Source organism: Hyperolius riggenbachi, chromosome 7, assembly GCF_040937935.1.
Source record: "Hyperolius riggenbachi isolate aHypRig1 chromosome 7, aHypRig1.pri, whole genome shotgun sequence".
Taxonomy (NCBI): Eukaryota; Metazoa; Chordata; class Amphibia; order Anura; family Hyperoliidae; genus Hyperolius; species Hyperolius riggenbachi.
In genome coordinates this window covers 80668111-80692734 of record NC_090652.1, presented here as the reverse complement: position 1 = coordinate 80692734, position 24624 = coordinate 80668111, and the positions used below count along the sequence as shown (strand labels likewise).

Below are 24624 nucleotides of genomic sequence, written 5' to 3'. Positions count from 1 at the left end.
ATTTCTGATTTTGTTTTTATTGTTAGCTGATGAGCCGTGTCGTCCTGAGCCAAAAGTATCACAGTTTCGCAACAAACTTTCATTTGAGGAGGCACTTACTGCTGCTGATCATGTGACCAGGTCTGAGGCCAGTAAAGAAAATGGTGATGTCACTTCAGGAAAATCGAAGAAGCGAGATGCCACCTTCCTCCACCTCTCAGAAGAGGATGAGCTGTCAGACAGCTTTTTTGAGCCACCTCTCAGTATGTGTTCCTTACAGATTTATCTATCTATATCCATATATAGTGACTAGTATTTAGTGAAACATTCACCTAATGTGCCAGTTAGCTTCACCGGAGGGGGGAAGGTGGGATTAGCAAATCGCTGAACTATTAAAACTGCTAGAAGCTTTCACTTACTAACCTACCATCTGCATCCTGAGTGATGCTAATTGGCATTTTATTTTTGGGTTTGAGGGGGGCAAAATGACTTGCCTAAATGGTGCTGCTCCTCTGGCCTCTCGTCCGTATGAGAGCCACCATCATCTCCGTGGACTGACCGCAGTTGCACCACATTATGAATTTGTGCTCTCACATCCATGGACTACATCTCCCGGCATGCATTGCTTTGGGCACATGTGGGATTTTGCCTGCAAGATGAAAATACAGCAGCAGATGTTTCTGTGGAGAAGATGGAGGTTCCCATGGCCAGAGGCGCAGCACCCTGTAGCTAAATGATTAGCTCACCCCGTCTCCTGCTTACCCAAATGGCACACTATCATGAACCTCTCATGGGAAGGTTTGTTTAAAAAAAAATATAATAATAATAAGCAGAGCACAAATTTTTGGGAGGGGTGTTACTGGTTTGCCACTAAATTTATAAATGAAGTGGACTAGTCCATCTTTCTATCAGTTGAGGCATTGGGTGCAAGAGAGTTTAAAGAGTTCCTCTTCCTGATTTACATTCTGACATTTATCACGTGGTGACATTTTTACTGCTCGCAGGTTATGCCAGAGGAAGGAGATGCTGCTTGCTTTTTTGGCAGTTGTAAACGGCTGTTTCCCACAATGCAATGAGGTTCAGACAGGAAAGTGTCCGGACCATGGTCCTGACATCACACTATGGGAGGGATTTCACCACAGTATCAGCCATACAGAACCCCCTGATGATCCGTTTGAGAAAAGGAAGAGTTCTCATTGGAGTCACATGAAGTTCAATTCTTGGTTACAATTTCTCTTTAAGGCCCGGTTCACAGTAGCACTGGAGGAAAACTCATCCCTGTAAAAACTGTTACGTGTAACCGATCAGTTTTTAAAGGCATCAATGCGACGCAACCGTCTATCCGGAAAAAATTACAGTAAAATGGATCCGTAGGTTAACATCGGATCCGTTCCGTTTGGGTCCATTAAGTGTTTTTTTTTTTTTTTTGTTGTGCCAGTGTGGCCCGGGCCTAAGGGCATAAAATTAGTCTTTAATAGTTGTAGGTATTTCTGGGGACAAGAAATGAGGGAACACAATAGGCTTGACTAAGGTTTGGCTGTGTAATGGTAGAGAGGATACCAAAGCTTTTATTCTCTTGACATTTTTTTTTTCTTTTCAGCTCCTAAACCCAAGCGCCCAAGAATTGATGCTGTTAAGAAGTTGGATTTTGGATCGGAAGACCGATCTTTGGACAACACCGCAGTCAGCGATGATATTACTCCTCCAGCATCCCCAGAGCCCACAGACGAGCAGAAAGAAAGGTATTTCACTCTGGTGTGATAGCATGGCCTCAAACTTACATTAGAACAGCCTGAAGATGGGAGTGGGAGGTGTTGAAATATGGGAGGTACTTAAAGCAAACCTGAACTGAAAATAAACATATGAGAAAATTATTTGATTGTGTAGCAGCAACAGGGCTGTGGAGTCGGTACAAAAATCCACCGATTCCGACTCCTCAGGTTAGGATTCCACCCACTCTAATTTGCATATTACAATCTTGTTGATTGAAAGTATGTAACATGAAATGCATCTCTTAACTGCTGTTATGTCTTCGGACACTGTTGACCCTTCCACCGATGGAGGAGACGTTACCCAGTAATGGGATCTAAGCGCCCACGGGTCTTCACCAACAAACCCCAAGGGGAAAGCTGGACTTAGCTGCCTAGTGTTCACCAGGTCAGTACTGGGATAGTCTCAGCTGGTGGTTGGGAGAACAGTGCCACTAGAGTAATCCAGTAAGGGTAAGTCCGTTGAGGCAATCCGGGTCAGGGCAGGCGGCAGGCAAGAGCAGAGTCCAATAGCAATCCGGGTCAGGGCAGGCGGCAGGCAAGAGCAGAGTCCAATGGCAACCCGAGTCAGGGCAGGCGGCAGGCAAGAGCAGAGTCCAATAGCAATCCGAGTCAGGGCAGGCGGCAGGCAAAAGCAGAGTCCAATAGCAATCCGGGTCAGGGCAGGCAGCAGGCAAGAGCAGAGTCCAATGGCAATCCGAGTCAGGGCAGGCGGCAGGCAAGAGCAGAGTCCAATAGCAATCCGAGTCAGGGCAGGTGGCAGGCAAGAGCAGAGTCCAATAGCAATCCGGGTCAGGGCAGGCGGCAGGCAAGAGCAGAGTCCAATGGCAATCCAAGTCAGGGCAGGCGGCAGGCGAATCAGGATAGTCAAACAGGCAGGGTCACAACAGAAGATCAGACAGGAAATCAGGCTTGGTCAAGAGCGAACCGCTGAACACCACACTAGCTGTCAGAACGAACAGCACTGAACGCTGGGAAGGGACCACCTTTTATAGGGGCAGGGCCGCACTTTGGCGCGCGATCTCGAACGCTGCGCATGCGTACAAATGTCCGCCATAGTCCTGCGCATGCGTATGCATGACCTGACGCCATTCCGCATGGACGTACGCACGCCCCCGACCGTCGTAGCCAAACCACGGGGGCGCGCAGAGACCACCGGACGCCAGTGCGGGACTGAAGCCACACACGGAGGATGCCGTGGACGGAGCAGAGCCACGTGAGTATGACACTGCCCCCCCCTTAAGGGCAGTCTCCGAATGCCCTCAGGACCAGGTTTCCCTGGAAATCTCTTGTGGAAAGCCTTCACCAGCCGAGGAGCATGGACGTTCCGTGCCGGTTCCCAGGAATTCTCCTCAGGACCGAAACCAACCCATTTGATCAAATAGTGTACTGAGTTCCCCCGCCTTTTGCTATCCAGGATTCTCTCTACCTCAAATTCCTCTTGACCCTCAACCAAGGTAGGCTGAGGAGGACCAGTCACTCTACTGCTGTAACGATCATGTACTACCTTCTTCAGGCAAGATACGTGGAATACCGGATGAATCTTAATAGACTCGGGTAAAGCAAGCTCGAACGCTACATCATTGATCTTCTGGATGATGGAAAAAGGACCGATAAACTTGGGTCCTAACTTCCTGAAAGGACAGCGGATATTGAGATTAGTTGTTGACAACCATACTTTATCTCCTATTTTGAAAACCGGATTCCTGCCTCTCTTCTTGTCAGCAAACTTCTTTGCTTTGGTCTGGGCCTGCTGAATTTTCTCCTGCAGTTGAATAAAGTTTTCTGATAGCCACTCTAGTCTCTCTTGAACTTGTGGAACCGATGAATCCGTTTTGATACCCGGAAATTACTGGATGAAATCCATAATTTGAAAAATAAGGAGTTTGTCCTGTGGTTGAATGAACCGAGTTGTTATATGCCACCTCTGCCAAGGGTAGAAGACTAGACCAATCATCCTGGGCTGCTGAAGAGAAGCATCACAAATATTGTTCCAGAGATTGATTGGTCCTCTCCGTCTGGCCATTAGTTTGAGGATGATACCCTGAAGACAAAGAAAGTTTCACATCCAAGTTTTTCCATAATTCCTTCCAAAACTTTGAGGTAAATTGTACCCCTCTATCAGATAGAATATTAGCTGGCAATCCATGCAAGCGAACAACTTCCTTGATAAAAATCTCAGCAGTAGTAGCAGCCGACGGAATTCCTTTTAGGGCTATGAAATGGGCCATCTTAGTAAACCTGTCAACTATCACCAAAATAGCCGTGTTGCCGGAGGATACAGGTAATTCCACAATAAAATCCAATGATATCTCCCAGGGGCGGGAGGGAATGGGAAGTGGTGTTAAAAGTCCCCATGGTTTGGACCTGGAACTCTTAGATCTAGCACATATAGAGCATGCCAGCACATAATCAGCACAATCCTTCCTCATCTCTGGCCACCAAAAATTTCTCTGTAATAGTTCCAAAGTTTTAGCAGTTCCACCATGGCCGGCCAGTTTATGATCATGACATAAAGATAAAACAGATTCTCTATCATCTTTGGGAACAAAGATTTTTATCCTTAAACAAAAATAGACCATCCTGCAACTGAAGTCCAAAGGATGAATCTGGAGGTGAAGACAAGGAACTGAGTCTGATCTGTTGTAGGACATCAGATTGGATGAGGAGAAAGTTCCGGATGGACAGAATAGTATCTGGAGGGGAAGAAGGATCCTTTTCAGTAAACATTCGTGAGAGGGCATCAGGCTTCGTATTTTTTGAACCTGGACGATAAGTCAAATGAAAATTGAACCTAGAAAAGAACAAAGCCCATCTAGCCTGCCTGGGTCTGAGGCGTTTAGCGGTGCGAAGATACTCCAAGTTCCGGTGATCAGTAAAGATAAGAATAGGCTCCTTAGTTCCTTCAAGTAAATACCGCCACTCCTCAAGGGCTAATTTAATGGCCAAGAGCTCTCTATCTCCAATGTCATAATTCTTTTCTGCAGGATTTAATTTCCTAGAAAAATAAGCAACCGGATGTAGTGTAGATTTGGGTTCAAAATACTGGGACAAGACCGCCCCTACTGCGGATTCTGACGCATCCACCTCAAGCACAAAGGGTCTGGTTGGATCAGCATGCTGTAATATTGGAGCAGATGTAAACAGCTTCTTGAGTAAATCAAATGCTACTTGAGCTTCCGGAGTCCAGGAGAAAGTACGTTGAGCCTTGGTAAGCTGTGTAATTGGAGTTACAACAGCTGAGAATCCTTTAATAAATTTCCTATAGAAATTTGCGAACCCTAAAAATCGTTGCACCCCTTTCTTATCAATAGGTGTGGGCCAATCCAAAATGGCTGAGACTTTATTGGGATCCATAGAAATACCGCCAGGGGAGATATGTAAACCCAAAAACTGTATATTTGTCTTCTCAAACTCACATTTGGACGCCTTAGCGTAAAGACCATGCACTCTTAAACGTCCCAGCACCTTCTTTACATGTTCTTGATGATTCTCCAAAGAATCTGAAAAGATCAGGATGTCATCCAAATATACGATCATAAATTGATCCAGGAAATCTCTAAAGATGTCATTCACCAGATGTTGGAAGGTAGCAGGAGCATTGCACAGCCCAAATGGCATAACAAGGTATTCATAATGTCCGAACCGTGATCTGAAGGCGGTCTTCCATTCGTCACCCTTACGGATGCGGACTAAATTGTAAGCTCCACGAAGGTCTAACTTAGAGAAAACTTGGGCAAATCGGAGATGTTGAAACAAATCGGTCATAAGAGGAAGAGGATATCTGTTCTTGACTGTTATTTTATTGAGACCTCTGTAATCTTCACAAGGACGGAGAGATCCATCTTTTTTTCTACAAAAAATATGCCTGCACCTGCTGGGGAAGTAGAGGCCCTGATGAAACCTTTGCGGAGATTCTCCTCAATGTAGTCCTTTAATGTTTGTGTCTCCGGTTCTGATAGTGGGTAGACATGACCAAAGGGAATTTCGTCCCCGGGTAAAAGGTCGATAGGACAATCATAAATCCTATGAGGAGGGAGTTCATCGGCAGATTTTTCATTAAATACATCCAAGAAATCGTGATACTGAGGAGGGACTAGTGCCTTATTTTCAGAATGGATACATAGTAGTTTTCCTGCCCTTGGAAGACAATAGCGAGCGCAGTAGGCAGAAGAAAAGGTGATTCTTTCCGTAGCCCAGTCAATCCGGGGGTTGTGTGCCTGCAGCCAAGGCATTCCGAGAATGATTGGGAATAACGGGGACGGAAGTAAATCAAAACAGAGATATTCTTGGTGTTCCTTATCAATGGTAGTAAGTAAAGGTAGGGTTTCCTGCATAATTGGTCCTGAACCAATATTTGAACCATCAGCTAATTGTATAGGGAGAGGGTATTTTTTGTTCCGGGTACCAAGATTTAGTTGTTGAGCCAAGTTGGAGTCAATGAAGCATGAACATGCGCCTGAGTCAATGATTGCTTTGACCTCGGTCATCCCTCTTGGGCCCTGTAGAGACAAAAATAAAGAAATATGAGCAGAGGATCCAAAGGATGGAATCCCAGAAGTTTTCTCCGAATCTGCCGACTTACTATTAGGTCTTATTTGGCAAGAATTCCGGAAATGACCCATGCCTCCACAATAAAGACATAAGTTGGCCATACGCCGACTTTGGCGTTCTTCTGCAGTAAGAGGAGCTCGGGCAAGGCCTATCTGCATTGGTTCAGGAACATCCTGGGCCGGAGTAGGTGTGGCTGAGGACCCTCCAGGAACAGATGAAGAAATTGTGGAAGGGCCCCATACAGGACGGACAACACCTGCCTTTTCCAATCTCCTTTCCCTGAAGCGACGATCAATCTGGATCGCCAAGGTGGTTAGTTCCTTAAGAGTCTCGGGAACCCCTACCCGAGCAAGTTCATCTTTAAGTTGTTCACTTAGACCCAAGCGAAACTGGTGTTTAAGGGCAGCATCATTCCACAAAGAATCGGAACTCCACCTGCGAAAATCTGACACATATTCCTCCACAGGTCGTCTGCCCTGTTGCAGGGCCGTTAGAGCAGCTTCAGCAGAAGCAACACGACCCGGATCGTCATAGAGTTCCGCTAGTGCAGTAAACAATGCTTCAGAAGAGCCAAGAGCAGGATCTTGGAGGTCTCTAAGTTGTAAAGCCCAAGACTGAGGTTCCCCTTGAAGAAGTGAAATGATTGTGCCTACTTTGATCTCCTCAGAAGAATAGGTACGGGGTTGCAAAGAAAAATATAATTGACAAGCCCCCTTGAAAACCCTGAACTTGCTGCGATCTCCTGAAAATCGATCTGGTAGAGGGATCTTGGGCTCGGGAGCAGGGGTGGTGACAGTGACAGACGGAGTGGGTGGAACTACCGGAGGAGCAGCAGCAGCTATCTGAATCTGTCCTTGCAACTGGTGGTAACTCTGTTGGACCTCCTGAACGGATATCCGAAGTTGAGCTATTTGTTGACATAGTTGCTCAATGGCCGAGGTTTCCGTGGGGTTAGGTCCTCCAGAGGCTTCCATTTTATGTTACGGCTGTTCGTATCTGTTATGTCTTCGGACACTGTTGACCCTTCCACCGATGGAGGAGACGTTACCCAGTAATGGGATCTAAGCGCCCACGGGTCTTCACCAACAAACCCCAAGGGGAAAGCTGGACTTAGCTGCCTAGTGTTCACCAGGTCACTACTGGTTTAGTCTCAGCTGGTGGTTGGGAGAACAGTGCCACTAGAGTAATCCAGTAAGGTTAAGTCCGTTGAGGCAATCCGGGTCAGGGCAGGCGGCAGGCAAGAGCAGGGTCCAATAGCAATCCGGGTCAGGGCAGGCGGCAGGCAAGAGCAGAGTCCAATGGCAATCCGAGTCAGGGCAGGCGGCAGGCAAGAGCAGAGTCCAATGGCAATCCGAGTCAGGGCAGGCAGCAGGCAAGAGCAGAGTCCAATGGCAATCCGAGTCAGGGCAGGCGGCAGGCAAGAGCAGAGTCCAATAGCAATCCGAGTCAGGGCAGGTGGCAGGCAAGAGCAGAGTCCAATAGCAATCCGAGTCAGGGCAGGTGGCAGGCAAGAGCAGAGTCCAATAGCAATCCGGGTCAGGGCAGGCGGCAGGCAAGAGCAGAGTCCAATGGCAATCCAAGTCAGGGCAGGCGGCAGGCGAATCAGGATAGTCAAACAGGCAGGGTCACAACAGAAGATCAGACAGGAAATCAGGCTTGGTCAAGAGCGAACCGCTGAACACCACACTAGCTGTCAGAACGAACAGCACTGAACGCTGGGAAGGGACCGCCTTTTATAGGGGCAGGGCCGCACTTTGGCGCGCGATCTCGAACGCTGCGCATGCGTACAAATGTCCGCCATAGTCCCGCGCATGCGTACGCATGACCTGACGCCATACCGCATGGACGTACGCACGCCCCCGACCGTCGTAGCCAAACCACGGCCAGCAACGCGCGTGCGCAGAGACCACCGGACGCCAGTGCGGGACTGAAGCCACACACGGAGGACGCCGCGGACGGAGCAGAGCCACGTGAGTATGACAACTGCCAACGCTTACAAATTTTAAAAGACAACTGAAGTGAGAGGGATATGGAGGCTGCCATATTTATTCCCTTTTAAACAATACCAGTTACCTGGATATCCGGTGGATCTTCTGCCTCTAATACTTTTAGTCCTAGACTAAAACTAGTCCTTGGTAAGAGCACTTGTAGAAGACAGGAACAAAGAACATGGATCAGGCCCTAGGCAATGTGACTGTGGGTACATGTAGGAGTGATGTGCAGGTACTCTGCAGGGGAATGAGGGCATTCTTCCTTTATTACACATTCTTCATGCACAATCTGAACATGGATCAGGCCCTTGGCAATGTAACTGTGGGTACATGTAAAAGTGATGTGCAGGTACTCAGAGGAAGAATCACCTCATTATCCTGCAATTACACATTCTGCAGGGACAATCTGCACCAAGTTTACGGGTGATAGACAACACCTATATGTTCAATGTGCACAACATTCTCAGTGGATTCCCCGCAGCTCTGTGGGGAGTGCATATGCAGAGTTTAGTACTACTGTGTAACAAAGTAAAGCTGAGACAGATGAAATTAAAGTTTTATACATACATGGGGCTTCCTCCAGCCCCCTTCAGGCTAATCAGTCCCTCGCTGTCCTCCTCCACCACCTGGATCTGGTTGCTGATTAAAGGCTGGGACATTTTGGAGTGGTCATCGCAGTCACCAGACTTAAATCCGATTGAGAACCTCTGGTGGGACTTAAAGAAAGCAGTTGCAGTGCGCAAGCCTAAGAATGTGACTGAACTGGAGGCTTTTGCCCATAAAGAATGGGCTAAGATACCCGTAGATCGCTGCAAGACACTGGTGTCAAGCTATGCTTCACATTTAAAAGCGGTTATAACTGGAAAATGTTGTACTAAGTACTAAGAATGAATGTCACTTGGGGGTTGAATAAAACTGTTAATGATGTGAGCACAGAAAAGACATTTGTGGTTATTTCATTATAAATGTTATGTTATATTTGTCTGACTTACAAGTGCCTCTTTGATTTAATTGTAAACAAGATGACTGAAATGATCAAAATCAATGTCAAACTGGCCAAAGCACTCAATTTCACTGGGGGTTGAATAATTTTGAACACAACTGTATAAAACTTTTCTTTTCATCCGTTCCAGGTACCCTTTAATTTGTAGTCACCAAACCAATTTTTAACATATCAAATTATTTGATTTCATGAGTAAAGGGAGTGCATATATTTGCATAAACCAGCGTTAACGCAGAATTATTTCCATCTTATTAACCATCTCTATCCATGACACAGCTACACATCAGGCTTTTTTTTTACAGCATAATGTTATTTAGATGTTACTTAGTATATATAAATATAAAAGATTCCTGTGTACACATCATATATACTGTAAAGTCACAATCCGATATGTATGTCTGACTTTCAAAATACAGGGACTGCTTTATTGAAGCAGCACAAGTAACTATATTTTGATTGGTTTATTTCATTTTTGTGGACTAAGCACAGCTATTACTGTATATATAAAATATGTGATGACTATTATCTGAGAAATAGAACATTTTATAATATTTTCAGTTTTAATTTCAGGAGTCAGAGTGGGCTGTTCAATGGGCTGTTCACAGTGCCCACGTTGCTTTACAGCTGGACGTTCAATGAAAGTGCAGCATGCAGTGCGTTATAGGTGGTTTTAGCTGCATTAGACTGTTTGCACATGCTCAGTAAGGGGAGAGTCAGCTATTGTTCTTAGCCGCATGGCTAATTAATATTCACTGCACTGTAGTGTTGTCCAGATCATGAACAATTCGGATCTTTGATCTGGATCTTTTTTGTGAAACGAATCATCTGGATCATCACAATGAATGATTTGGTTCTCAGTGGATGTCTGGAAGAAACAGGAACTGCAGCTTCTGTACACAAGCACAATTTTCCTGCTGCATCTCTCCCTTCCCTATTAGCACCCTCAATGTGCCTTCATTCTCCTGCACCTCTCACTCTGCTGCACCCCTGCTTCCCGCTTCCCTAGTAAAATGATTCAAAGATCCGGATCTTTTTAATGATCCGAATCGAATCATCCGAATCATTGAAAAGATCCGGACTTCCCAGGATAGCACCAAGAGCCTCATAACGCAGCTCAATCTGACGTCCAACTTCAACACCACCATGCGTTGAGTTAGGGGCATGTTATGTGACCTTAATGTCCCCTAAAACACAACGTCTTGGTGTGAAAGAGGCCTTAAACAGAAAATGAAACTAACTCCTCTTGCTAATTAACACACGTATGTCATAGCAAATTACATCATCAGAAATAATTTCTGGAATGTAATCTGCTTTCTCTTTCTAACCTTTGAGTCATACTAGGAGACCTCTGCCAAGTATTAGCTAATGTGCTTGCTAAAATATTTCAGCTATTGGTTAGGTCATTCTCAGCGTGGGAATAAATGCGATTAATTTCACATCATTACACTTTAAGCAAGATACAAAAACTGATTATTAATCATTTCAACTGTAATTTTGAGTCTATGGCCTAAAAGAAAATCAAAAGATAAAAATGAATGAAAGCAGAATATAACACTGCATTTCAACTTTGCTCTAAAACATTATTTACAGTATATTATATGCAACCAGCATTTTTTTTTTTTTTTTTTACTAGACCAGCATTGGAAGGGTTACACAGTGCTTTAAAGTTCCTGGAGATTTCTGCAGACTCATCCGAAGCTGACATAGATACATTTTGTTTACATAAATGTATCTAAGTGTTGAATGTGACTCTGACTGAGAAGGAGTTGGAGGACAGCCAAAGAGTGTGTATCATTTCTCAATAGATACATATAACTAAATAGAATGTAACAATCTGAACTTCTGCATATCTCTCCATGGAACTTTAAACCTCTGTGTTTAACCCTTCCAATGCTGGTCTAGTAAAAAAAATGCCTTTTGCATATAATATGCTGTAAATAATGTTTTAGAGCAAAGTTGAAATGCAGGGTTATATTCCGCTTGAAAGAAGGAAAGAATACAATATTATATATTTGACACAGTAAGCTAAAGCTGTTTGTCCCTAAGTAGCTACTGCACAGGCGCGGCCGCGCTCGTTCATGAAGATTAGTGCTGCTGGGAACTTTCATAGACTCCCCGGCAGCAGTGGTGTTCCTGAGGAGGATGTGGTATCTCACTTTATTTTACCACCTCGAGTTTGCTTTAAATCTATCACGTTTATGTAGAGCAAATTAATGTACTGCTTTTGTTGAGTTCTGTGTATTGTTGTCATGCTAGGAATGGAAAGTTTCAGTACTGCCCCGCTCTTGAGATCAGCGATATGGCTCCTCTGCAAGACACACCACGAAAATCCGAACAGAAACGTGTACTGAAGCGACCCCCCATTCTGGAAGATTACATCCATGTGACATCTGGTGATGGCACCAGGGTGTACATGACCTTGAAGGAGGACCAGGATGGGACAGGAACTGTGGTAAGAGGATTGTTGGATGCCTCATCATGCTTGCTGCACTTGAACCTGGTGTTTCTATTTTAAGTCCTCTTGGAGATTCCGATGGGGGTATTTTAATTCAGGCTGTGTTACCACTTGAGCTGAGAACTGACCCTTTTTTCCTCTGTTTGGAGGCGTTTACACTTTTCAGTCTGCAATGGATCCATTGCGTTAAGCGGGTCACACTTCTGTGCAGGCTGCTGTAATACAGTTAGAGCAGATGCAGTCCCCATATAGCCTATGGTGGTGTAACGCATCTGCCCTGGACTCCAGCTGGAATACAGCGGACACTACACTGTCCGCTGCCCACAGATGATCTGGTGCAAATGGGAACTGAGCCTTAGTGCTTCTTATCTCCGTAGCATAATAAAACTTGCATCTTACTTGATCTGTTTATTTTAAAGAACATCCCCAGAGACCCAAATAGGCACCCGAGTTGTATGACTTCATGGCCAGATAAACAGGCCTATTTACACACTCAACCATCCAATAGTGTTGCAGAATTGAACAAGAGGACCTATTAATAATGTACATGAAGTTTATAAAAATGGGGTGGGTTTATTTTTGTAGCCTTTTGTTCATTAAATACGATTTTGTAATATTACATTAAAGTGACACTGCAGCGAAAAAAGTATGATATTATGAATTGTATGTGTAGTACGGATAATTCATAGAACATTAGTAGCAAAGAAAAGTCTTATATTTTTTATTTTCAGATATATAGCGGGTTTTCTATAACATTGCATCATTCTCTTATATTTGCAGTTTACAAACTGGCTTTGCTAAGTTTATTTTCACTTCAGTTTCCCTTTAAAGTTGTATCGTCACCATAAAAATCAAATTTCAACAGCAACTGGTCTGAGTGTATTAAGTGATACTGCTGTTACAGTTTGTAGTTATCACATCCCTTAGGTGTGCTGGCTCTTTAATAGCCATTGCCATTCAGTTGCATGCTGGGGGTTCTTTATATCTATCATATAGTCCTCCTCTTCCCTTTATTTCCCTGCCTAGCTGAAACATGATCCTTTGCTCACTTGTGTTTACAAGCAAGGCTGAGGTGACTGGAGAAGAAAAGAAAAAAAAGTTAAGGGAAGAAATGACATCAGGTTTTAGCCTCAAACTGTGGGCAAAAGACATGGTTCCCACCAGGAACAGAATTCTCTTCATTTACTATATAAAAAACATTGAAATCAAAACGTGGACAGTACAATACATGTGTTATGTAAGTAGATCAAGTATGTGTTTTTTTTTTTTTTTCTTTTCCTGGCATAGTATGGCTATTCCTCCCGTTTTAAAGCTGTGAAACCATTGTATAGGTTTTCAATGGCCGCAATTGGGGAGAGTTCTAGTAGGAGTGTGTCTTGTGACTATTGCTCTTAAATTGGGCATAAACTTGTATTTAATTTCAGGTTGTTTTTGTTATATAAAACACTTACTTTAATTGGCAGTTAAGTAATTGAGAGTGAAAAAAATATGTATATATATTTAGCTGCTGAAAGTTAATTGGTGCAACACTGTCTCTTTGCAAATAAACTTATGTTCGCAAACATTTTAGGACAGCTTAAAGAATGGCTCTCTCAGCTGGAGGGGTGACCAGCAACTACATCTACTTGGAGTCCCTATTTCTTACCTGAAGGAACAGGTGGCTGATGAGGTAATGGTTGTTGCGTCTTATGTACATATTTATTTGTCCCTTGCTTGAAATGTTGGCTTTTTTTTTTTTTTTTTTTTTTTTTTTAAAGAATTTGTGCTTTTTGAATGGCAATTTGTGGAAACGAAGGTAAAACTGCTAACCATAGTTGTTTATTTCCCTATTAAGTCTTTGAAGGAATAAATTTAGCTTTGTAAAATGAATGTCTTACATGCCACTTTGCATAAGAAAATAGTATTGCAAGGGTAACGTACGTTTTGAAGCTTTAAAGGGGCACTACTGCGAAATAATTGTTTTTCAGTTACTATAATGAATTCTACAAGATAAGAAACCGCAGCAAACGGGGGGGGGGGGGGGGGGATTGACATAAATCATTACTGTAACTGAAGAACAATTATTTTGCAGTAGTGCCCATTTAAAGCTTTATTTTATTTTCATCTGCCTTGTGGTCACACTATGCCTACAGGAAGCTGCCAGCTGCATGCAGGAAGATCAATTCACTTGTCTGCTAGTGCTGGAGTTCTCTCTAACCATGCAGCTTGGTCTACAGCTTCCTGTAGGCATAAGGTGCGTACACACGCCGGACTGGAGGCAACGACGGGTCCGTCGTTACCTCCCGCTGGGTGGGCGTGCCAACGACAGTCCGGCGTGTGTACGCACTGTCGGCGGACTGATACGGCTGCTTCTGATCGATCCGCCCGGCGGATCGCTCAGAAGCAGCCGTATCAGTCCGCCGACAGTGCGTACACACGCCGGACTGTCGTTGGCACGCCCACCCAGCGGGAGGTAACGACGGACCCGTCGTTGCCTCCAGTCCGGCGTGTGTACGCACCTATAGTCATGTGGCAACAGCCCAGACAGACATGAAAGTAAAGATTTGTAATTGCATATCAAAATGACTCTTTAATTTTTATGAACAGTTTACCACAGGGAGGGCAGAATACTTGTTGTAGACACTGTATTTGTGTTTGCATTGTTATAGTTAAAGCAATACTGTAGGGGGGTCGGGGGAAAATGAGTTGAACTTACCCGTGGCTTGTAATGGTCCCCCGCAGACATCCTGTGCCCACGCAGCCGTTCACCGATGCTCCGGCCCCGCCTCTGGCTCTCTTCTGGAATTTCCGACTTTAAAGTCAGAAAACCCCTGCGCCTGCGTTGCCGTGTCCTCGTTCCCGCTGATGTCACCAGGAGTGTATAGCACAAGCCCAGTATGGTCTGTGCCTGCACAGTACGCTCCTGGTGACATCCGGGGAAGCGAGGACACGGCAACGCAGGCGCAGGGGTTTTCTGACTTTAAAGTCAGAAATTACAGAAGTGAACCGGAGGTGGGGCTGGAGCATCAGTGAGCGGCTGCGCCAACACAGGATGCCTGCGGGGGACCATTAGAAGCCCCGGGTAAGTTCAACTCATTTTCCCCCGATTTCCCCCAGCCCCCCCCCCCACAGTATCCCTTTAAGGTCTTCTCTGCATGTACTTTACAGGTTTCTGTGTTAAGTTTTTCTTAGTGCTTTGATATGCAAATACTGTGTTTGCGTGGAAACTAGTGCCTGTCAGCTTCCTATTGGTTTAGCTGCCCATTGCTGTGATTGGCTAGTCATTAGGATAAAGCCCTGTACACACGTATGATGAAACCGCCTCAGCCAAAAATCCAGCGTTTGTACAGCGGCTCGACAAGCAACCGCCAGGCAGATCAACTCAACTGAGCGACAGCTAATTGCTTTTTTCTTGTCCCGTCCCCCCACATGGCATCATGTTTGCACCACTCTGTCAGCCCTCTGCCCCCACGCTGAAACAGAGTGCCTAGGCGGCATACAGGCTGACTACACGTCTGTACAACCTCGGCCCAGTGATGTACCCCTGATCCCCGATGGGAGACATCTGTCATCAGTGTGTACGGGCCTTTACAGATTGGGAGAAGTAGAGCCGCTGACAGAAGCTAGTCGACTGCACCCTGCACTGAGATTTCCATGCTCACAGAGAAAAAATGCTACCACCTACTTTAGTAGACGTACTCACTGTTTAAAGGACAACTGAAGTGAGAAGAATATGGAGGCTGCCATATTTCCTTTTTAAACAATGCCAGTTGCCTGACAGGTCTATTTGGCTGCAGTAGTGTCTGAATCATACCAGAAACAAGCATGCAGTTAATCTTGTCAGATCTGACAATAGTGTCAAACACCTAATCTGCTGCATGATTGTTCAGGGTCTACGCTAAAAGTATTAGATACAGAGGATCAGCAGGGCTGCCAGGCAACTGGTATTGCTTAAAGCGGATCAGAGATGAAAAAGTAACTATAACAAGTAACTTGTCTATAAATCTTATCTAAAGTATAGATCTAACATATCTAAACAACATAACATATTTAGCTATAGCATATCTAGCTGCAAACAGCTTCAGAAGTTTGATTGTTTATTCCTGTGATACAGTGAGGGCAGCCATGTTCTGTCATATTGTCACAGGCTGAGGGCTGGAGATGCTATCAGCTTGCCTGTGTGTAAATTCAGTCCCCTATCCTCCTCTCTCCTCCCCTCTGCCTCTGAAATCTCTGGATAGTAACACCTCCCCCTCTTCTTGCCCAGACTGAACTCCCATAAGCCCTTGCTACTGTCTGAAAATGCCAAGGCACTCTGAAAAGCTGTGGGTGAGGCTTGTTTAGTTTATAGGGAAGTAGAACATTAACCACTTGAGGACCTAGCCTTTACCCCCCCTTAAGGACCAGCGCTGTTTTTTCAGATCTGTGCTGGGTGGGCACTACAGCCCCCACCACAGATCAAATGACAGGCAGAGCGACCAGATCGCCCCCCCCCCCTTTTTTTCCCCACTAGGCGGATGATGTGCTGGGGGGGTCTGATCGCTCCTGCATGCTGTGGGTGGCGGGGGGGGGGGGGGGCACCTCAAAGCCCCCTACACCGCAAGATTCCCCCTCTCCCTCTTCTCCCTCCCTGCCCGAGAGATCGGAGGCTGCACAGGAATGGATCTGTCCTGTGCAGCCTCTAACAGGCTCCCTGCTGTCATGTGACAGCGATCCCCGGCCGCTGATTGGCCAGGGATCGCTGATCTACTACAACGCTGCTACTGTAGCAGCGTTGTAAAAATGTAAACAAAGCGGATTATTTCCGCTTGTGTTTACATTTAGCCTGCGAGCTGCGATCGGCAGCCTGCAGGCTATTCACGGAGCCCCCCGCCGTGAAATGACAGGAAACAGCCTAATTCTGATTAATTAGCCTGCAACCGGCGGCGCAGATCTGCGTTGCTGGTCCTGCAGCTACCACTTTGCCGGCGTGCGTTATGAGTGCGCGGTCGGCAAGTGGTTAAAACATAAAAGGATTTGGCTTGAGGAATGCCCTATAAACTATATGAAAGGAACACAATTATGCAATGAGTGAAAGTTTATCTCGGATCCACTTTACAGCGGATCCGAGATGAAAAACTAACTATAACAAGTAACTTGTCTATATATCTTATCTAAAGTTTACATAGTTTACTCAGCAAATCTAGCTGCAAACAGCTTCAACAGTTTATGATTATTTATACCTGTGATGCAATGAGTGGCCATGTTCTGTTTGTCACATTACACACAGGCAAGCTGATCTGAATCTCCCACTCCCCTCTCCTACTCCCTCCTTCTTTCTGCCTCTATCTCTGGCTAGTAAACTCCTCCTCCTGCCCAGACTGAGCTCTTATAAGCCCTTGCTACTAAGGCTGAGAGTGCCAAGGCTCTCTGGAGAAGCTGTGAGCAAGGCTTGTTTAGTTCATAGGGAATTAGAGTATTAAAACCGAACAAAGTATTTGGCTTGAGGAATGCCATATAAACTATATGAATGGAACACAATTATGCAATGAGTAAAAGTTTATCTCGGATCCACTTTAAAAGAAAATAAATATGGCAGCCTCCGTATACCTCTCGCTTCAGTTGTCCTTTAAAGCAAACCTGAAGTGAAAATTAGATAAGTAATTGTATCTGTAGGACTAATCCTAAATGGAGTAGTACTTTAAAAAGACTCTGAAATAAAAAAAAAAAACAGTTTTTATTTCAGGTTGCTGTTAAGTATTAATGTGCCACCTAAACCGTTGCATACCCGCTGCTGATTGCTCACTATAACCTCCCAAAATTCCCCGGGGAAGATTCGTGCGGCGCTTCCGTATAGAGGCAGAGCCTTGGGCTGTTGCTCTGCCTCTACTCACGTCCATCTGCGCTGATCGCTGCCTCTCCCCGCCCCTCTGGCTTCTTTCACTGAGAGGGGAGAGGTGGCAATCACGCAGATGGACGCGAATGGAGGTAGAGCAACAGCCCAAAGCTCTACCTCCCCGGGCAGCAAAATCCACGATCAAGAAAGTCCAGTGATTTTGGGGGGGTTATAGTGAGTATTCAGCCGCGGGTATGCAGCGGTTTAGGTGGCATATTAATACTTAACAGCAACCTGGAATAAAAACTTTTTTTTTTTTTTGAGACATCAGTCTTAAGTCCCATATTCTTACTCTTAAATATATTTACTTGTGTATATACTGTGAACTATGTATATACTGTGTATTATATATTTACTGTTCAGTATTCGACAAGCTCATTTTCATTGCGCAGTAGGGTTGTTTTTTGTTATTTTTTTACACTTGCTCTCCAGGAAAACTGAAATGAACTTCAGACAATTTCTTTGTAGGACTCGTACTATATGCACCTATGTTTCTTATTGGATATATTCAATAAACTGCGGTAATGAGAATAAGGTGTTGCGCACGATTAGAGCATGATGTATTGCATGTAATATATTAATTTAGGCTTTGCTTGAATTTATGGACACTATTCTCATTACCGCAGTTAATGAATATACCCCCATGCCACATGTGAGTTCAGGTGCGCTTTAACTTCTGTTGTTCATTTAGCTCCAACTCAGAGAAATGATCACCTGCTGAATGTTTAATCACTATCATGTTATTATTGGTGTTAGCACAGTCACACAAAAGATTTATGGCTTTTAAAGCAAACCTGAAGTAAACCTAAGTAATTGTATATTTATACAATTTATTCCTACAGTGGTTTGCAAAAGTATTTGGCTCCCTTGAAGTTTTCCACATGTTGTCACATTGCTGCCACAAACATGAATCAATGTTATTGTAATTCCATGTGAAAGACCAACACAAAGTGGTGTACACATGAGAAGTAGAATGAAAATCATACATGATCCCAAACATTTTTTACAAATCAATAACTGCAAAGTGGGGTGTGCGTAATTATTCGGCCCCCTGAGTCAATACTTTGTAGAACCTCCTTTTGCGGCAATTACAGCTGCCAGTCTTTTAGGGTATGTCTCTACCAGCTTTGCACATCTAGAGACTGAAATCCTTGCCCATTCTTCTTTGCAAAACAGCTCCAGCTCAGTCAGATTAGATGGACAGCGTTTGGGAACAGCAGTTTTCAGATCTTGCCACAGATTTTCGATTGGATTTAGATCTGGACTTTGACTGGGCATTCTAACACATGGATATGTTTTGTTTTAAACCATTCCATTGTTGCCCTGGCTTTATGTTTAGGGTCGTTGTCCTGCTGGAAGGTGAACCTCCGTCCCAGTCTCAAGTCTTTTGCAGACTCCAAGAGGTTTTCTTCCAAGATTGCCCTGTATTTGGCTCCATCCATTTTCCCATCAACTCTGACCAGCTTCCCTGTCCCTGCTGAAGAGAAGCACCCCAGAGCATGAGGTTGCCACCGCCATATTTGACAGTGGGGATGGTGTGTTCAGAGTGATGTGCAGTGTTAGTTTTGCGTTTTGGCCAAAAAGTTCCATTTTGGTCTCATCTGACCAGAGCACCTTCTTCCACATGGTTGCTGCGTCACCCCCATGGCTTGTGGCAAACTGCAAACAGGACTTCTTATGCTTTTCTGTTAACAATGGCTTTGTTCTTGCCACTCTTCCATAAAGGCCAACTTTGTGCAGTGCATGATTAATAGTTGTCCTATGGACAGATTCCCCCACCTGAGCTGTAGATCTCTGCAGCTCGTCCAGAGTCACCATGGGCCTCTTGACTGCATTTCTGATCAGCGCTCTCCTTGTTCGGCCTGTGAGTTTAGGTGGACGGCCTTGTCTTGGTAGGTTTACAGTTGTGCCATACTCCTTCCATTTCTGAATGATCACTTGAACAGTGCTCCGTGGGATGTTCAAGGCTTTGGAAATCTTTTGGTATCCTAAGGCTTCAATTCATCAAAGGCTGTTCGATAACAAAATCCCAGTCCTTAAAATACCGCATTCGGTGTTTTACACTTCACTGTACTAATTCATCAATATTTTCACATGTGAGGTAGATGTTCCTTAAGTTGCCGAACTACTACGGCTTCGATAACAGCAGAGCAGCTGGAGCAGCGTGTCTCTGTGTTTTTACAAGCTGCAGAGGCACTTACAATAGAAGGCATCCTGACATCTCTTTAGATGTAAACATTTGTTACATTTACTGTTTTCTATACTGCCTCTGCTGCTCTAAATCTGTCCATCAGTGTTTCTTAACATTTTATTTAATTGCCACAACTTAGATGAACTTCCCGGAGACATTACAAATGCCATGCTTGGTGATTTCACCACTAGCAACTTTGCTTTTTCAAACCGGGTCTGAAAGGGTTACACCACCGAAGTGAACCTGGAAAATATGTTTTGTCCCTTCTCTCTGCTCACTGTCTGGGGGGTCTGAGACCTATCAGCAGCACTTGCAGGAGAACAGGGGCTGTTTCTATTGGCTGCCTGCTCCTGTTAATCATGAGAACATACACAGGAAGGCATTCGAAGCCAGTTAGCGACAGAGAAGAGCTGGAGATGATCACCGAATGTGTTAGCGAATGCTGTAACCTTGATGAATTGACATTTACTGACATTTGCTGACGTGCTGAGCACAAGTTGGTAATTTATCTCATTGCTCTGTAATGTCAGCTTCTCATGCGGTAAAAGCTTTGATGAATTAACATTTTCTTAAGTGCTTCGTAAAGTCAGCTATTTTCAGCATTACCGAATGCGCTAATGCTTGATGAATTGAAGCCTAAGCCTGCTTTAAATTTCTCAATAACTTTATCCCTGACCTGTCTGGTGTGTTTTTTGGACTTCATGGTGTTGTTGCTCCCAATATTCTCTTAGACAACCTCTGAGGCCGTCACAGAGCAGCTGTATTTGTACTGACATTAGATTACACACAGGGGCACTCTATTTAGTCATTAGCACTCATCAGGCAATGTCTATCGGCAACTGACTGTACTCAGACCAAAGGGGGCTGAATAATTGTGCACACCCCACTTTGCAGTTATATATTTGTAAAAAATGTTTGGAATCATGTATGATTTTCGTTCCACTTCTCACGTGTACACCGCTTTGTATTGGTCTTTCATGTGGATTTCCAATAAAATTGATTCATGTTTGTGGCAGTAATATGACAAAATGTGGAAAATTTCTAAAGACTTTTGCAAACCACTGTATATTTACTTTGCAGTGCGCTGACTTCGACATGCTGTTCGACAAGCTCATTTGCATAGATAACAGCACTAGTTTTTTCATCACTTGCTCTCCAGGAAAACATTTGGGCTCCACTTGCCTGCGCCGTCGTCGGGCCCCTCTCCCCCAGCATCACTCTGTGCCATGTAATGGGATATTACATCCTGGCCAGCGTCCACCCCAAAAAGTATAAATCAGCTAAACACTGTTTAAAAATAGGCTTACCTTAAACGAGGGCAATATGTAAACAAAATAGTTTTATTGGACATCGAAAGATGATGCGTTTTGTGGGCATTCTCTGCTTCCTCAGGTCAAGTTTAAACAGTGTCCAGAGGCAGAGCTCCGTAGACTACTAGGGTGCTCCTAGTTTGCTGTGCTCTGCACCAATTTAGGGACAAGAGGGAGCCTTCCAGGACTTTTAACCCCCACAGATACCCCCCAACCATCGCCAGTTATGAGCTTTACTATGTGCAGGCTCATGTTGTTGGCTTATTTTACCATTTGAATGTAAATGTGCTATATTTGATACCTACACGATTCATGTGAACGTTATTTCCATTCATGTGTACCTCTTACCTTCCAGCGCCGGAGGCAGGTATTAGAAGAGTCCCAACGTCTTACTGATATGTTGAACAGGTGAGCTGATTGTAGGCAAGAGCTGTTATATTTCCAGTAATGAGTATTTCCACCCTTTATGGATATACTGATATCCCCTCACCTTTCCTTAGACCCCATTCACAGTGGTGCGTTCTGTTGTGACAAACGCTTTGTAATGCAGCTTACCACACTGCAGTGCACCACCCATGCAGTGTTCCCAGTGCAGCTGGTGTGTTGTGGTATGGTAACACTCTGCTTGCAGTGCATTACTGGTAAATGCGCCCATTAACAGTAAAAATGAAGCAAACGGTTTATTGACTGCCTCACTGTACACAACGCAGTGCGAAGCATAATGTGCAGCGCTGCTGTCCCGATCTGTTGCATTCCTATTGCCACAGGGAATGCAATGACCACTGTGAATGTGGACCTAAAGTGGCGATTTATTCATCTAATATTTCCAGAACATTTGATGAAATCTTCCAGCGATCTACTGACCCCAGCATATCCAAAAATATTAACTTGTGACCCATTTAAGATATTTTTCCAGTTGAAAGGGAGATCGGGCGTGGCAGTTCATCTTCTGTGAACGGGTGGGGACAAGTGTGGGAAGGGATTTTCACAGTCAAAGGAAATCCAAAGGAAAAAACACAAGTGCAGCTTTGCTTACCTGGGGCTTCTTCCAACCCCTAGACGTTTATCAGGTCCAACCGTACAGTACTGCTGTGCTCCAGGCTTCCGCTGTCCCCTCTGAACTGATCTGCTACCTGGGCAGGGCTGGGTTTCTTTTGTGCATGCGTGTTTCTCTGGATCCCATTCCAGGGCCAGGAACGTTCTGCACTTGTGCAGTTTAAACGCTTGCGCAGTTGAAGTCAGACTTGAACTGCTCAATGGCAGAACGCTCCCAGCCCCGGGAGCGTGATCACGATAGGCGCGCATACACAGACGATGCCTACCCAGCCGGGGGCGCAAATTGCACTCACTTCAGATGTCCTTTAAAGGAAACATCAATAATTTTAAGCTACCCCAGATCTACTTACCCAGGGCTTCCTCCAGCCCCTTGCACCAGCTCCGCTCCCAGTCGCAGGCCTGGGATTTCTGCTGGTGCAGAGGCTGACCTTGCGAGGTCATCCTCTACTGCGCCTGTGCGAGCGGCGCTGTCAATCACTTGCATGTTGACTGGAGTGTTCTGCGCAGGCCTGAGCCTGAACAGAACACTCCAGCCCAAGTGCGAGTGATTGACAGCAGCGCAGGCAGTAGAGGACAAGCTCGCGAGGTCGGCCTCTGCACCGGCAGGGACCCCGGGCCTGCGGCTGGGAGCAGAGCTGCTGTAAACATCGGCTGCAAAGGGCTGGAGGAAGCCCCGTGTAAGTAGTAAGTGCAAATCATGGGTAAGAACATGCTCTTTACTGTGATAGTACTAAAAATGTTTCAATTTTGTTATTCAATGCTGATCTCTTGTTTTCTAAGTCAAATGAATGAATTTGAAGAGGCGGAAAGTGAAGCTTTTGAACTTGGTGATGGAGAAACTGAAGAGGGCGATGGGTCCACTCACACCCTCTGGGTTGACAGATACACCCCAAAACGTTACACAGAGCTGCTAAGTGATGATGTAAGCCATTCTTCTAAATTTCCTTCAAATTAGTGTTGGCGCGCTTATACTAAGTATGATGAAAGCACACCTGAACTGTGCTTTAATCTGTAGCCTATTATTGACCTGGGGCTTCTTCCAGCCCCCTGAAGTCTGTGAGGTCCCTCTGCGTCCTCTGGGTTCCCTCTGTTCTCCTGCTGGCGGCTCTGTTAGATGTGCGACCTAGTTGCAAGTACCGCCGTCTGGGCTTGTGTGGCTATACAGTTCCCTGGTATGTAGTGCTTTTCCTTTCCCCATATTAGGATTATTATATGGCTTCCCTGGTGATCTAGGGCTTACCGTCCTATATAGCTTCTCCTATATGGTCAAGAGTGGGACAAACATAATGAAAAGTGGGGAAATTGCCTGAGGCCCAAATCTGATGGCTCTGAGGGACAGATTTGGTCCACAGGCAGGAGTTTAATATGTGTGTTTTAGAAGCAAGTTTTTACACTTGGTCCAGCACACATTTTAACTAGTCTATTATGAATATTGGTACAGAGTAGCATCTTTTACTGTCCATGCTGGAGGTGAAGTGCCAGTATTTTTAAATGGGGCTAAAATCCATTCTCGATAAGCCAGTCTCGATAGTGCTGCACATGTGCAGAAAACTCCCTATGATGGGAGTTAAATTGAGAAGGGTTCGCAGATGGCGCTGTGCATGCGCAGTCGGTGCAACACGTGTTCGGGTCACACATCTTATGGAGCCGCAAGCTAGTGGATGCCAAGGGACCTCACAGACTATGGGGGGTTGGAAGAAGCCCCAGATAAATAAAAGGGTACTTTGTGTTCACTGAAGTGCTTCTAAATATGTGAGGAGTTCATTTACAAGAAGGAAGGGGAAATTTCACAAGCCTTATGAATATTTTAGAATTGGGGTGTCAAACCCACATACAAAGTGGGCCAAAATTGAGCTCTGTGACAGTCGTAGGCCAACCTCAATGTCTAGTGGCCACCTTTCTCCCTTATAAAGTTCCCTGTTGTCTAATAACCCCCCTCCATCCCCTATACAGTTCTCTGATGTCTAGTGGCCCACTTCCCTCTCCTATACAGTTCACTGGTGTCTAGTGGTCCCCTTCCCTCTCCTATACAGTTCCCTGGTATGTAGTGCTTTTCCTTTCCCCATATTAGGATTATTATATGGCTTCCCTGGTGATCTAGGGCTTACCGTCCTATATAGCTTCTCCTATATGGTCAAGAGTGGGACAAACATAATGAAAAGTGGGGAAATTGCCTGAGGCCCAAATCTGATGGCTCTGAGGGACAGATTTGGTCCACAGGCAGGAGTTTAATATGTGTGTTTTAGAAGCATGTTTTTACACTTGGTCCAGCACACATTTTAACTAGTCTATTATGAATATTGGTACAGAGTAGCATCTTTTACTGTCCATGCTGGAGGTGAAGTGCCAGTATTTTTAAATGGGGCTAAAATCCATTAGCACATGTATGATATGAATCAGAGCCTCATTTTAAGAAACGTTAAAGTATAACCACTCTTGTAATATCAAGTTTGCTTATCCGT

The 24624-nt window shown here is 44.9% G+C and overlaps 1 protein-coding gene across 1 annotated transcript in view; it reads left to right on the top strand.

The window, feature by feature from the left end:
• CHTF18 (chromosome transmission fidelity factor 18) overlaps positions 1-24624 on the top strand; it is a 144264-nt gene that overhangs the window by 1315 nt on the left and 118325 nt on the right. Inside the window, exons 2-7 of the mRNA XM_068244163.1 lie at positions 27-242; positions 1580-1721; positions 11553-11748; positions 13322-13420; positions 21462-21514; positions 22943-23084. Of these exons, the coding sequence (XP_068100264.1) occupies positions 27-242; positions 1580-1721; positions 11553-11748; positions 13322-13420; positions 21462-21514; positions 22943-23084 (848 nt within the window). The remainder of the gene's footprint in view (positions 1-26; positions 243-1579; positions 1722-11552; positions 11749-13321; positions 13421-21461; positions 21515-22942; positions 23085-24624) is intronic.